Source organism: Haliotis rufescens, unplaced genomic scaffold (genome assembly GCF_023055435.1).
Source record: "Haliotis rufescens isolate VD_foot unplaced genomic scaffold, xgHalRufe1.0.p SCAF_4, whole genome shotgun sequence".
Lineage (NCBI taxonomy): Eukaryota > Metazoa > Mollusca > Gastropoda > Lepetellida > Haliotidae > Haliotis > Haliotis rufescens.
The window spans coordinates 24,832,630-24,848,828 of NW_025964112.1; the positions used below are offsets into that span (position 1 = coordinate 24,832,630).

General features: G+C 40.5%; 1 protein-coding gene across 8 annotated transcripts in view; it reads right to left on the minus strand.

Moving 5' to 3' along the window:
• Positions 1–213: 213 nt before the first annotated feature.
• The window catches only part of LOC124121627 (alpha-1,6-mannosyl-glycoprotein 2-beta-N-acetylglucosaminyltransferase-like), a 29,757-nt gene continuing 13,771 nt past the window's right edge, over positions 214–16,199 (minus strand). Inside the window, exons 1-4 of one of the 8 annotated variants that reach the window (XM_046484658.2) lie at positions 10,312–10,331; positions 8,622–8,811; positions 6,751–6,923; positions 214–2,378 (exon numbers count right to left, since the gene is read on the minus strand). In XM_046484658.2, coding sequence (XP_046340614.2) covers positions 234–1,625 — 1,392 coding nt within the window. In that variant the 5' untranslated portion in view covers positions 1,626–2,378; positions 6,751–6,923; positions 8,622–8,811; positions 10,312–10,331 and the 3' untranslated portion in view covers positions 214–233. Of the gene's footprint in view, positions 2,379–4,794; positions 5,273–6,750; positions 6,924–7,188; positions 7,575–8,621; positions 8,812–10,250; positions 10,406–16,199 lie in introns of those variants that run through there. The other 7 variants (XM_048382404.1, XM_046484664.2, XM_046484662.2 and 4 more) reach the window with 7 other exon arrangements.

Here is a 16,199-nt window from a genome sequence, read left to right on the forward strand (position 1 = left end):
TAACAATCAACGGAATACGTAGATTCACCATCTCAGTTTTTGCTTTATCTGAACTAAACAACTAAACACAAGGGCGCTTAATGAAGGCTGATAATGTTGCCTTCTTTCATGCGATCACTTACACAACACAATACTGGCAAACCTGCATTAAACTTCAATGCAGATGGAATATAGGTTCAGGTTTTCGGGAAACGCTTAGCTAGTCGAGATTGACTGACGACAAACATGTTCCATCAAGTGGTGATCACTTTATTTATTTGATTTAACATGTATACACCATCGGTTTTGTTTTCAAAGAATCTTAAACACAGCTCCTGATCACGCGGGTCGGACCAACCCCCAAAACCTTGACGAATTGATCTTGGTTTTGCTTTATTTTTAGAAGCTTTAAATTTGTGTGGAAAGAGATTTTTCTGGTACATGGATAATACTTTTTGTATGCTACTTTTTACCTGGTCTCTGTCGCATCCTTTGATGTTTCTATGGAAGCCGTGACAGGTGCCTATATGAAATACTCGCCCAGCCTTAGGTTTGAGTATTTTCATATCTTTGAAACAAGTGGATTTGCTGTGTTCGAGTGCCCAGTCCCAATTATAATCATCAAACTTACAGAATGACGTAGCACATGATTTAAAAGCTTCCCAGAAGTCTCTTCTAAAAGCCATGCCTCTTCCAATCCCGGTGAACCAGTTTGATATTACCACATCCCCCGTTTCAGAGATGTACGAGTTCGGTTTGAGCTGTTCGTGTTCGCCAAGAATGTACATGACACAAGAGGGACAGATTTTGGACTTTTCATCATTCATGAGCCTAATTACATGAATGATGTCCTCAGCCAAATAGTAATCATCGTCTAAACGCAGCAAAACTCCATTGAAGTCTTTCAGAATATGGACTCGATCCAAGACATAATGCTGCTTCCACACCCAATGGTGTTTGATCTGGGTGAACTTCCCTTCCCTGTAGTGCCCATACGTGTCCGGAAAATTGGCATTGTAACAACCTGTGGCCATAGCCTTTTCTTTCCCTATATCTCTCGGACAGTCACGAGGAATATCTCCGGGGAACTGCTTGTCAAAGAACTGTATGGCGTACGGATAAAACAGTTGTAGTACGGGACAGAAATCTATAGAAAAAACAAGTTCAAACGTTTCTGGAGAATAGTAGTCATGACTGAAGACGACGAGTGTCTGGTTGATGTATCGCACTGATTTCATTGATTCTATCATGATTTGTAGGTCTTCCAGTCTTTTATGAACTTGAATCAAGATAACAACAGAATTGTTATGAAAATGCAGTGGAAATTTCTCAATATTACGAATATGCTGTTCCGAGTTGAGTCTGAGCAAAGTATTCAGAGAGGCGTTTATATTGGCGGATATGTTCACCTTCAACAGTTCAATGTTGGTGAGAACAGGGGCGGGTGTTGACGACGACAATTTGGCCACAGTTAAATCCTTCAACAGTTTCCATGTGTTGAGGGTAGGAGAGTCCCGTGTCCCGTCCCCATTACGTCCCCAAGGCCAGACAGCGGCGTACATCTGCAGCCCGACGAATACCCCGAGCACGAAACAAAAAACACGGTGACATAAGCGCCGGGATGTGACAAGGTTAGAGGCCCGCATATTCACGAAAGAAATAATTACACACAATCTCAATATGTAGGTAAAATGAATCCCAATAAAAGTGATCAATCACAATCTTGATCTATTATAAACTGTGTAACGTGGTGTTGCAAGGTTGTAATGGCTAGCACAGCCATATGTACGGTTACAGATCATGTGACGCCACAGTCCACTCAGCTACAGTATACCAGACCACAACGGGCCATGGAAAGCTGATGTTCCGATGCCAGATGTATTGTTTCTATTATTCCCAGTTCAGACATCAGGGTTTTCAACAAACAATCTTCCTCCCATGATGCACGTCCAAATATGAATCACTCAGACATTGTCTACAAGGAGCAATGTAATTCAGAAAACTTCCAATGAACAGTTTTATTACATACCAAAACAGTTGACTTCCTTTCCTAAAGATTTCTGAGGATCGATTTAACACTGCAGTGTGAGTATGGTGGTAGCGTCTCGGGTATCAGCCCATGCATTATACATGCACCATCGATCTGCACTGCGTACACTGCCTGGCGCCCGTGATCCTTCAGGCCAATATCTTCATGTACTCTCTCACACACGATTGTAGACGGAGCTGTATACGTTTGGTTTGGTCTTGAGTATACTTTTCTGTTTTGCCAACTTTCGGCGACCACACTCTTACATCTGACAGAAGCAACAAGTTATGACGTTGACAGGATGGTGAGTGTCCCAGGTCGTCGTGCCGCCGTCAGCCACACAGCCTTGGGTCACAGCAGAGCCTGGTGGCTGCAATAAGGTCAACAACCTGAGTATTCAAACGACAAATACCAAACACAATGCTATGGAGATAAACTGTAGGAGGAGTATAAAAGACTGTCAAAACAATCTCATCAAAATCAAATCTTATATTCAGATACGATTCCTCTCTGCGATCTACCCAACCGACTCCACCTGAACCCACTGACATAAAAGGTCGCGTGAAGCGAACCCTGAGCATTCTTTGATCGTCCAATCTAAACGAAGGACGCGTGGTTTCTTTTGCACATTCAGCTTACTACAACAAGTCGACTTCATTTCTTTACCACCTCGATGTAGAAATTTCGATTTTCACAAAATAAAACCCACACAGAACACAAATGTTCCTTCGACTGTTCTACTGTTTTCGGTGTAGATGTTATGGCGCTCAGAACGGACGTGTCCAAAAATATAATGACTCAGCCTTTATTTTTTACGTTTGAAACTGACCGTTTTAGTGTGTTTTGGAGATAGCACGTTCGGTTTCAGCGTTCGCTCGTCATGCCAAAGGCCTGGGTTCCATGGGTTTAATGTATGAAGCCCAGTTTTGGTGTCCCCCGCCGTGATATTGCTAGAACATTGCTAAAAGCGGCGTAAAACCATACCCACTCACACACTCACTGAATGCTTCGCTACCTTGTACCGAACATTTGAAGCATCGACGCTGATTGGCTGATAAGGAAGTTCACCTAACGCAACCTCCGATCGAGATCTAATTTTGTTCTAATTTGCACATTAACCACCCTGTCAATGACATTGTTATATCCATTTTTACTATGGTAACGTATGTATCCGGAATCTAGTGACTGTATTTCTTGGGGAGCTCCATTGAAGCTTTACACCTTAGAACATAATTCAATACATTAAACATATATTTCGAGGCAGTACATAACTATTTAAGTTTAATGAAAGTCTTTATTGGTCAATTGTATTAACTGCGACGGGTACCGTAGGTGTCGTTTCGCTTACTTAAGAGGTCCTTAACAATGGCCTATACTGTACTGATATCAATATCGACGTGTTCCAAGTTGATATGTATCAATATACTATATTAGTTACATTTAAGTATCTTACATTGGAGTGATAATATTTATGGTAAAACGATCCGTGCACTGTACAGTGATAGTATAGGATAACTGCAAACACTCCCATCATCCAACCCCCTGACCCTCCGGGTTCGACTCCCCACATGGATTCTGTATGTGAGACCAATTCGTGTCCTCCTCACTCATATGACTGGTGTATCACAGAGTGGCGTAAAACCATACTCGCTCACTGCCCTTGAAAACACCGTACATGGTTTCTGAGGCTGTGTGAACAGCCCGGCCATCTGATAAAGTACTGCATAACCCCCCAGCAGGGCCATGGTCTAGGCGTTTGAGATTGGGTTTCAGTACAACAGCAACTCACATTACCTGCACGCACATAGAGTTATAATTGGTTAAAATCGTATGTCCCTAAGTAAAATGCAATATCAATCTTCCATCTTGTTTGCTATTTCGGGCAATGTTAGCTGGGAATAGGACACCTAACACACAGACCGAGGTCGGTTGAAATAACCCTGTCATTACTGAGTTAGACAACTTATTCACTGTACTCACCGATAAACTCTTAAACCAAAGGTCTGTCATCAGTGATCTAACGACACGCAGAGTTGACCCAAGTAGACATAAGGTAGGATAATGATAAGGTATAGCTGATTAACGTGTCACAAAGCGTACATTGAAAATGAACCAATCTATAAAATACAATATAAAAACACTTTCCAGTCATTATTGGTTGACACGACCAAAAAACGTTAAAATACAAGTTTAAAGAATAATTAGTTTGGAACACTATTTTCATAAAAGACATTAATCAAGAATACAAAAAATACCCTCCTTGAAGATGTGAATATTAATAAAATAAAAACTGAAAATATGATACTATAATAATTTAGTTATATTGTTTTCTTCGTTTAAATGAAGATTGACCATATGCCGCAAAGGAACACATAATTCTTTGCTTGACATAATAAATGTAAATTGTTCAGTGGGTAACATTACTGTGAACAGGGGCTTCATATCCGTAGCAAGGTCAAATACATGTTGCCTTACGTCTGAGTAATGAGTGAGCCATGTTTCAGTGAATGAGCACGACTTACTATGACTTTGTGACAATTCAATAAACAATATGTGTTTATCAATAATCGATCAACGGTGAGAAAGAGGAGTAAGTGACGAACGCACAGTGGCTGTGTGCCACGTGACGTGTGTATACGTTCACCACCATCTCAATGAATGGACATTTCACATTCCATTTGGCATTCTTCTTTTATCAGCGGACTGTTTTAATTAGTTCGACAACGACAGAAGCATGTGCATACATAACGCCAGAGTTATCGAAATACGTATTGTTCAAATCATACCTCCTCTTACCCTAGATTTAGTGCACAATCGCCGAGTCCATCCTGTTGGTATCCTTTACTGACCAGGCCTCCGGCAACATATTCCTAATTTGCATTAAAAGCCAAAAGCCCGTTGTATTTCAAAGGAATGTGCTGTGTTGAGCGTCGTTGTGATAGTGCAGACTGCTTATCAATCGAGATTACATATGGGACAAGTTACGGCGGAGAGTGATACTCGCCCAGCATGCCGAAATTGTGCGAATAGTACAGCCGCGAGGTAGACTCCGGCGCACGCCTTTTCTCATTCGGGTCATTTATTCGCCGTGAAATCTTGAACCTGGTCGTGTATAAACTTATCCTGCGTGGGACAGACCCCTGCAATTTCTGTTGTTCGCGACGCGGCCTTCCTTTTCCGAACGAACCCCTATCTGTCATAATACCTTCAATAGAAGGTGCAGGAGTTTACTCATGTAGGAAGGTCCTTGGACCCGGCTTTTTACTTGAGGTTCGAGGTTATTATTGTCAGAGAAGCGTCTGCGGCAATTTGTAACGAACAGATCAATAGTTCAGTGTAGGGGTAAAAAACGTATTACCTTCAGACATATACCCCTCTGCCCTCTAAATTTCAATAATAAATTGAAGTTTGTAAGACATACGCTGTAAATGTGTTTAGGTAATAGACTTATGCCATACATGTTTTACTATAAATGGGTTTAGGGTTGCGTTTAAATTCTAAACGGAAGATATGTTTTGCATATTTTATTTAAACACGTCTAGAATCTAAACACATGAAAGGGGGTAAAATATCATTATACATCCAACATATTTACTCTTTTACATTCCTACACAAGGGGAGTAAGAAATGTTGAATATTGGCTTAGTAGCATTTCATGGTTACCTTTCTTTCGCAAGTCAACATATTTACAGAATGAGAGAGTTGCGTTAAACGCCGCTTTGAACATTATTCAGTAAAGAGCCTTCGGGAGGTTCTTCGTCGGACAAAAATCCTTGGGAGGAAAGTTTTCAGTCCAAACATAACTACACATTATGCCATAGTGTGTGTGAGTTATTCTCCAGCGCTTGATAAATATCAGTAACACATATTCGAAACAAAATCTTTGATAAATAAACAACATTTAACAAATGACTTATTGAAGATTTTGTTTTAATTTCATAAACCTTTGTTTTCGAAGAAATGACCAAATTTGAATGAATCAAATATTTGTTATGGTTGTCTCATTATGTTTATTTCTACATTTTGATATATGCTGTAGTATTTATCATCTTGGCAGTGTCATGTTATGGAGGAATATGACCTGAGAGAATTATGTTTCAACCATTCAGTTCTGCATATGTTACAAAACATGAATCATTATATTATCTTGAATATCGCGAATCTGCTAAATGTTGTTTGTGTCGGGCAATGTAAACACGGGCATAAGGTGTAGTGTTCGTTATCTTTATGACTGGAGGCACGACGCAACCTAAATACTGGCTGTAATCTGTAGATTTAGGAGCCTATTATTGAGAGGTTCATGTGTCAGGTACGCGGCATGTTGCTGTGCTCGGCCACGTCAAACAACTCCTCGCGCGCATCGAATTACCCATGGCAAGCTGCTGGATGTAACAAAACAGACATTTGAAATAAAAAAAATGAAGGACAGACTCTACCACTCGACTATTTTGTAGCTTCCATTTGTTTGTATGTTTCTTGTCACGTGACAGAATGCCCTGGCGTTTTGACTTACATGTAACAGTTAGTGATCGTTTAAACGTAATTGACATGTTGATAAGAAGGGGAGAAGGCTAAAACGGCACCGTTCTCATCTGGCGAACGGGTACGGAAGGTCAAGCGAAAACAGTACCATATGTTTAGGATAGAGATAAGAACGATTAAAAGTAAAAATGCATGTTCACGTGCGTGTTTACAAGTTATTAATCAACCCCTTACTTGTATAGCACTTTGACTGGACTTACTTTGTTTCCCCGAATCTTCAACGTACTCGTATGATGTATTATCCGGTCCACCCAATAAACTGGTTGTTGGGGAAACGCCACAAGGTCAAGGTCATGTCATATGACTATGAAGTGGTGACAACGCAAATATCCACGTCGGAAGAGGGGTGACAAGGCCCGGGTACCTTTACTCTCTGAAAACATACACATATTGAAGTAACTCTGGGTACATGGCGTGTTGCTTGTCGATCATTATTCTTCACATTTTGCTTCCTGGAGAGAAACACTTTTTTACATTTGAACTGACGTTTCAACTGGTCAGTTGATGGCCTTTTGTGTTTGGGAGGCACAGTTGTACTGGATGTGAAGGTATTCATGACTAAAACAGCAATAACTTCCATCTCAAATATCCGTCTTTAATCACATAAATAGCACAAAGAGAGACCAATGTTGAATTACTCCATGAAGGGCGTCCATCGTGTCAAGTCAGGACGCAGTTGTTGAATAGTGATGCCACAAAAGATAAAGTACAATTTTGTCTTTTATCATGTAGATTATTGCAAGTCCTTCCCCTCCGTATCCCATGCAAATATCACCCACTATTGAAGACGTCCTGACGCGTGTGTTGATATTGTTTTGAATCAAAGCGATCAATATCTAAATTTAAACTTTAATCTTTTCTTGAAAGACGTCATCTTTGAATACGGTTATTGCTCATTGTTTGGTATCCATGTTTCGCTACAAAATTTGTTGATACGGAGGTATATTTCTCGTCCCTATCAACCTGCCGCTATCACCAGCGACACGATTCTATGCATGAAACACAAGAGTGAGTGAATGAGTGAGTATAGTTTTACACCGTTTTTAGCAACATTCCAGCAATATCACGGCGGGGACACCAGAAATGGGCTTCACACATTGTACCCATTTCGGGAATCGAACCCGGGTCTTCGGCGTGACGTGCGAACGCTTTAAGCACTAGGCTACCCGACCGCCCCTGAAACACCAGAGACCACGCTATGTGTGTTATCAATCTTAGCACATTCGTGTGTATGTACCGTGGTAACATATACTGTTCACACACAAGATAGTCATTTCCATATCTAGTAATATCAACTGACTCATCAGTGTGTACACCATCGCTGGCACGTATATATTTCAACACAGTTGTGTGTAAGCCAGTTTTCCACTCACGTCATTCTGGCTGTAATCCGATAATTGTCAAACACGGTCCAAAGTAAATGAGGTAGCCATTGACGTAGTGTTGTCATCGAACTCGCATGACACATCACTCGCATGACAGTACTTGCCACGACTGAAGTAAGGCAACGTGTATCCTATGCATATATTGGTAACATGTAACTTAGTAACTATAGGGGAATAACTACATGGCCAAGCGCTGAGGATAATCTGAGGATATTCTAAAACATAAGATCATCTTTTGTACAGAGCCAGCGTTTGAGAATTTTAAAGAAGACATTTTCATTATGTTGTCAAATGCAGATCTGTATTAACAATGAAGAGTCCGCTTGATTATGTTCCGTGAGCAAACACACATTTTAGAAATAATACATAAATACTATTCTGTAAATATTTTAAATGTCAACACATTATGTCATTGTTTAAAGACGTCAAGTCGTCTTACACCGTACCCCACTACAGGGTCATGTCGCTGGTCACAAAATTAACAATGAACAAATTTTTTTATTGAGACATGAAATATTACAAAACTAGTAGTTAGGTCAATGATTATTATTCGATAATAACCACCTTTCGTCGCGTAAGTGTGTGCTTCATGAAACATGATGTGTAACGCCGGGTGCCAAAGTGATGGTTGACGGACTACACCTAAACTTTGTGAACGCTGTGTCATAGAGAGGTGACCCAAATACCTGTGGGGACGGTTAGCCCAGTCGTCTAAGGTGCGGACGTTAGCTGTCCAGTCGTGCCATATTCCGATGGTTGTGGGTTCGAAACCCAGATTCGCCCTGATTAAGACTCTTCGTTTGTCCCGTTCTGGTGGCTATTGTCAGCGAGGTAGACGCCGGAGACTGTCTTACACGTCGTACTCTGACTGAAATTCTGTTCAAAGCGGCGATGAACCCAAGTTAATCACTTACTCACTCACTGTAACATATTAAAATTATTGTTTCTAATTTCATTTCAATTAACGACCGCCTCCGTGCTCTAGTAGTAGAGCTTCTGCCCGGAGACCGGAAAGCCGGGGGTTCGATCTCCGGCCGCCTCATACCAAAAGACGTTATAATATGGTACTTGTTGTTACCCTGCATGGCGTTCAACATTAAGGGGCTTAAACAAGGACTGGTCGGCTCGGAATCAGTATACTATGTATGAGTTGGGTATTCATGTTAAACTGCGGCATGGTATCTCAGTGTGCTGACACTATAAATTCAGCATTAGCCTGGACCAGTACAAACAGCCACACACACGCACACGCATACGTACACACACATGCACACGTACACATGCATGAACACCGCTATATAAGTGCAATGATCTTGAACGCGACTCTAAACCCCTTTTCACCTCAACTCATCTCATTTCTGTTCACGGATCTTCCAATCAGCAATGTTTGAATAAAATGAAGATTTCCTGATGATTGATTTATATTTAGTTCTATTTCCATCGCGTCTATTAGCATTTCAGCATTATTTCATTTATGACGGCGGCCTGTAAATAATCGAGTCTGGACCCGACAATTCAGTGAATGACATCAGGAGCATCGATCTACGCAATTGGGATACGATGACATGCATCAACCAAGTTAGCGAGCCTGACCACCCAATCCCGTTAGTCGCCTCAAGGCAAGAATGGGTTGATGAAGGCCAAATTTATCCCGGATCTTCACGTGTCTGACAGTATGTTGCGATAGTTTATTTCATTTCGACTGCTGACTCGTGTTTGGAGTATCCTTATACGTAAACATAATACCATCAACCATGTTTCCGCACATTTGTCCGTTGTTATGACAACATCGTGAACACTTGACATATTTCTAATATTAACATCCACGACCATGTCGATCGATCACAAGCTCGCGATTTGTTGGACACTGAGCAAATGGCTGATAGATACAGGAGATTGGTTCTGTTTTAAATAGCTAACGAGTTTTGTGAACTACCCACCAATGTTATGCACTAGTGAGTTGATCACGATAGAAGCTTGTCACGACAATAACATACACATTCGTAAACATGCTGATGATGGCTTCCTTCACGGTGTACTTTCTAACATAAGTCAAACTTTTAAGATAGAAATTTGCCGAGGACATATATACTTGTCTATGACATATAAACTTGCCAAGGTCATGTACACCTGCTTGGGTCATATCATTTACTTATGGCATTTTAATTTACCTATGACATATAAAACTTGCCCAAGACATACACACATTGCAGTGACAAACTTGTATAGAACATATACACATGCCTATGACATGTAAACCCGCCTGTCACGTAAACGATTGGCTATGACATGAATAATTTCCTAGACATATATACCTGGCCATGAAATGTACACCAGCCCTTGACAAATACACTTGCCTGCGACATGTAAACTTACCTGTAACAGGTAAAGGAACAAACTTATCGTGTGATCTGTGTTACGTAGCAACAACTGTTAATCACCAAAGAGGTCAGGGTCATACGCTGATGTCGGAAGAATCCATTGTGAACGAAAGGGGAACTAAAATAGTCAATATAAATACCTTCTTAAAACATACCAAACTTGAGAATTATTATAACATATCAGCTACGCACGGACCCTCAGGATTTCTTTGTCTGGAAATAGAGCTAGGCGATGATGAGGGTGATGATACACTTTGGCCTTCCAAGAAATGAAATATTCATTGTGACTGTATATAATCGAATTCAAATAACTACTCAAGTAACATTGTTGAACATGCCCTTGGATGGTACTTTCAGCTGAAATATAGAATTTAACCATTACTGATTATGTCTGGTGTACACAACTACGTCATGTCATTCAGTTCAGTTTACTGTACACAAGGCCATGATCTCACATTAAAATTATATATATACCAATTATGACAACAGAGGTACATGAAACATACTCTTATGTATCGAAACGGTTCAATCTACTCTACACCACCATGTCCGGGAGCTGTTCAATCTACTCTACACCTCTATGTTTGGTAGCTGTTCAATCTACTCTACACCACCATGTCCGGTAGCTGTTCAATCTACTCTACACCGCCATGTCTGGAAGCTGTTCAATCTACTCAACACCACCATGTCTGGTAGCTGTTCAATCTACTCTACACCTCTATGTTTGGTAGCTGTTCAATCTACTCTACACCACCATGTCCGGTAGCTGTTCAATCTACTCTACACCGCCATGTCTGGAAGCTGTTCAATCTACTCAACACCACCATGTCTGGTAGCTGTTCAATCTACTCTACACCATCATGTCCGGTACCTGTTCAATCTACTCTACACAACCATGTCTGGTAGCTGTTCAGTCTACTCTACACCACTATGCCTGGTAGCTGTTCAATCTACTCTACACCACCATATCTGGTAGCTGTTCAATCTACTCTACAATCTATGTGTTACTGTTTATTTATCTACTCTACACTAGTATATCTGACAGTTTATATATCTACTCTACACTAGTATATCTGACAGTTTATATATCTACTCTACACCACTATGTCTGGTAGCTGTTCAATCTACTCTACACCACCATGTCTGGTAGTTGTTCAATCTACTCTACACCACCATGTCTGGTAGCTGTTCAATCTACTCTACACATCTATGTCTGGTAGCTGTTCAATCTATTCTACACCACCATGCCTTGTAGCTGTTCAATCTACTCTGCACATCTATGTCTGGTAGCTGTTCAATCTACTCTACACCACCATGTCTGGTAGTTGTTCAATCTACTCTACACCACCATGTCTGGTAGCTGTTCAATCTACTCTGCACATCTATGTCTGGTAGCTGTTCAATCTACTCTACACCACCATGTCTGGTAGCTGTTCAATCTATTCTACACCACCATGCCTTGTAGCTGTTCGATCTACTCTGCACACCTATGTCTGGTCCCTGTTCAATCTACTCTACACCTCCAGGTCTGGTAGGTGTTCAATCTACTCTACGCCACCAGGTCTGGTAGCTGTTCAATCTACTCTACACCACCATGTCTGGTAGGTGTTCAATCTATTCTACAATCTATGTCTGACTGTTTATATATCCACTATACATTAGTATATCTGACAATTTATATATCTACTCTACACCACCATGTCTGGTAGCTGTTCAATCTTCTCTACACCACCATGTCTGGTAGCTGTTCATTCTTCTCTACAATCTATATCTGACTGTTTATATATCTACTCTACACAACCATGTCTGGTAGCTGTTCAATTTAATCTACACATATATGTCTGGTAGCTGTTCAATCTACTCTACACCACCATGTCTGGTAGCTGTTCAATCTACTCTAAATCACCACATCTGGTAGCTGTTCAATCTACTCTACACCACCATGTCTGGTAGCTGTTCAATCTACTCTACATCACCACATCTGGTAGCTGTTCAATCTACTCTACACCACCATATCTGGTAGCTGTTCAATCTACTCTACATCACCACATCTGGTAGCTGTTCAATCTACTCTACACCACCATGTCTGGTAGCTGTTCAAGCTACTCTGCACATCTATGTCTGGTAGCTGTTCAATCTACTCTACACCGCCATGTCTGGTAGCTGTTCAATCTACTCTACACCACCATGTCTGGTAGCTGTTCAATCTACTCTGCACATCTATGTCTGGTAGCTGTTCAATCTACTCTACACCACCATGTCCGGTATCTGTTATATCTACTCTACGCCACTATGCCTGGTACCTGTTCAATCTACTCTACACCACCATGTCTGGTAGCTGTTCAATCTACTCTACACCACCATGTCTGGTATCTGTTATATCTACTCTACGCCACTATGCCTGGTACCTGTTCAATCTACTCTACACCACCATGTCTGGTAGCTGTTCAATCTACCCTACAATCTATGTCTGACAGTTTATATATCTACTCTACACCAGCATGTCTGGTAGCTGTTCAATCTACTAAACAACACCATGTCTGGTAGCTGTTCAATATACTCTACACCACCATTCCTGGTAGCTGTTCAATTTACTCAACACCACCATGTCTGGTAGCTGTTTAATATACTCTACACCACCATTCCTGGTAGCTCTTCAATTTAATCAACACCACCATGTCTGATAGCTGTTCACTCTACTCTACACCACCATGCCTTGTAGCTGTTCAATCTACTCTACACCTCCATGCATGGAAGCTGTTACATCTACTCTACACCACCATGCATGGTAGCCGTTCAATCTACTCTACACCACCAACTCTGGTAGCTGTTCATTCTACTCTACAATCTATGTCTGACTGTTTATATATCTACTCTACACCACTATGTCTGGGAGCTTTTCAATCTACTCTACACCACCATGTCTGGTAGCTGTTCAATCTACTCTGCAAATGTATGTCTGGTAGCTGTTCAATCTACTCTACACCACCAAGTCTGGTAGTTGTTCAATCTACTCTACACCTCCATGCATGGTAACTGTTCATCTACTCTACACCACCAAGTCTGTTAGCTGTTCAATATACTCTACAATCTATGTCTGACTGTTTATATATCTACCCTACACCACTCTGTCTGGTAGCTGTTCAATCTACTCTACACCACCATGTCTGGTAGCTGTTCAATCTACTCTTCAGTGTTATGTCTGGTAGCTGTTCAATCTACTCTACACCAATATGTCTGGTAGCTGTTCAATCTACTCTACATCACCATGTCTGGTAGCTGTTCAATCTACTCAACATCACCATGTCCGGTAGCTTTTCAATCTACTCTACACCACCATGTCCGGTAGCTGTTCAATCTACTCTACACCACCATGTCTGGTAGCTGTTCAATCAACTCTACACCACCATGTCTGGTTGTAATATAGTCGCTTTTTACGGCAAGCATGGGTTGCTGATGACCTATTCTACCCCGGGTCTTAACGGCTAGTATATTCTATAGAAAGTCCCAGAGATTTTGTTTTGCGTTTGAACACAATCCCTAAATCACACACAACTATGCTCAAGGCAATATGCAGATTAAAAAGAAAAAGAAACGACAAATGTTACTTATATTTCAGTCGGATCGAATCTGCAACCTTTTGCAGCTGGGGAGTGGACCACTAGGCTACTGAAGAGCCACAAGACTTTTAAGAATCTAATTTTCCAGTCAAGTACGCTAACAAGATATATTTCACGTCCGTTTCCTAAAGTTACGTGGGTTAGAAACAGAAAATTGGTGATAAATGTTGTATTTTCATAAAAATAAACAAGAAATTGCTTTATTGTCTAGTTTTACATTCTCGCATTGAATGAAATAAAACAAACTGAATCCAAGAAACTAAGGGATATTTTAGAAGTCCGAATTTTGAACAACATTTCTCCCGAGATGGCTTCGTTAGAAATCCGAGTTATATCACTGTTGTTACTCGTGACGTGAATCTGCTGAACAAATGGGGTTCAATATTCATATCAGGGTGTCACATGCGAGTTATCCCCAAACAGTTATTAGCAGATGCACAGCTGACACTCATAGTTAATTGTCATCGTGTTCAGATCTATTTTCTTAGTAATTTGGGTGGTGGGGTGGCCTAGTGGTTAAAGCGTTCGCTCGACACACGGAAAGCCGGGTTAGATTCCATGGGCACAATGTGTGAAGTCCCAATGTTTGTTACCCCATGGGTAAAACAAATCAGGACACATATTTCAGATATTTGCACAATGATATTTCGCTTACCCCTAATGGAGAAAAAAATTAAACGTGAAACTATTATTTCAGCGTCATGATAGAAGTTACTTCCACTGTGTTTGGTTAAAAAACGTTGTAACCTTGACCTTTCTCTCAGTTGCTATATTAGTCTACTACGCACTTGTGCTTAGACAGGGTACTAGTTCATAGGGCGAAAATAACGAGAGAGTACGATCAATGTGATCTGTTATATGAGTGTTTCTCAGTTAAGATAAGGAGTTACTGCATTGTCAAAAAACTAATAAGGCCTATAAATTTGACAACAAGATCTAGATTTTTCGTGATACCGGTAATGGTGAAAAACTGAACGGGGAACTATTTTTACAGGGCCACGACATCAACTGTTTTTGGTGATTCCTAGTTCAAATTACATCTGTGGTATTAATAGAATACTAAACTCGATTCAATTTGATATGAAGTTTTTGCCCTTAGTGAAATAATCACCAGTTTGAGCTTGGTAAACTGAAAATAATTTCATTCGGGACAAAAACGTGATTTAGGAGGTAAACCTACTGTGTTTTGAAATTTGACTACATTCTCGGCAAGAGGCTTTGAAAACAGTGCTCTCTTGCAACGCATAACTACACAATGTATAAAGGTCAGCTATCTTAGAATATTCTGAAAACGGGTCACAGGTAGTTATATATGTAACAAATATTACTAAAGTTCAACATTAAAATGCCCATGTTCTAGGCTAATTCAAAATAAGTGTTCAAAACACCCATTTTTTTTAAATAAGCTGACAAATAACCCGCCAAAGTTAGTCCACGGATATATGTTTTTATTTCATCGCAACCTGCAATGCACTGTCAGGACTCACCAAGTCATTTCTTGGAAATCGAATATGCCATTTCCCATTGTTGGGGTGACAGGTTGTAGAAATAGTTTTAAAAAAACCCTGAACGAAGTTTATTTTTCCAACAAACTTTATTAATTAACATTCTACTAGTTATTTGTCAGTCTTATTAGTTAGTTAGCAATTACCCTCAAATTCAAAATAAATGCCTTTTCAGCCGAGATGTGGCACTACTTGACATACATCAGGGTTATTCAGAACTTTAAAGGGGGGCCAATGTTTTTGTTTACAATATCTGTGTCTCTGACAAGTTACACGAGAAGATGGCTACCCAATCTATAATGTGGTTGGACATTACGGTGAGCCTGATGGTACATGGTACAACGTGATTGCCAGGAACTGGAGCATGGCTGAACAGAGGAGCCGGCTTTTTGACACAAGGGATTAGAGTTGACCTGTCAATTTCAAGATTTCAGGGAATTTGACGCCAGCGTGTGAAAGAAATGTGACAGTTGTGGCCCAGAAACAGTGGTAGTGTGTGATTTGCTTAGTTGTGTGTGTTCTGAAATGAAATTCATCAAGTTTGATAAGTTGTTATGATCAAGTGCCTGTGTGGTGACTTCAGTGGTGCGGGGACATGGCATTTGGAAGGGACTAGTGTTTTCTTATGGACTTTCAAATACCCTCCTGCCAAATCACAAAACGTTTTGTAAACAACATGTTGTCATGAATAAATTTTTGTTTAAACACTTTTTAAATAATTTATTTAACTTTCATTGTCGGTTGTTTCAATGAGGAAA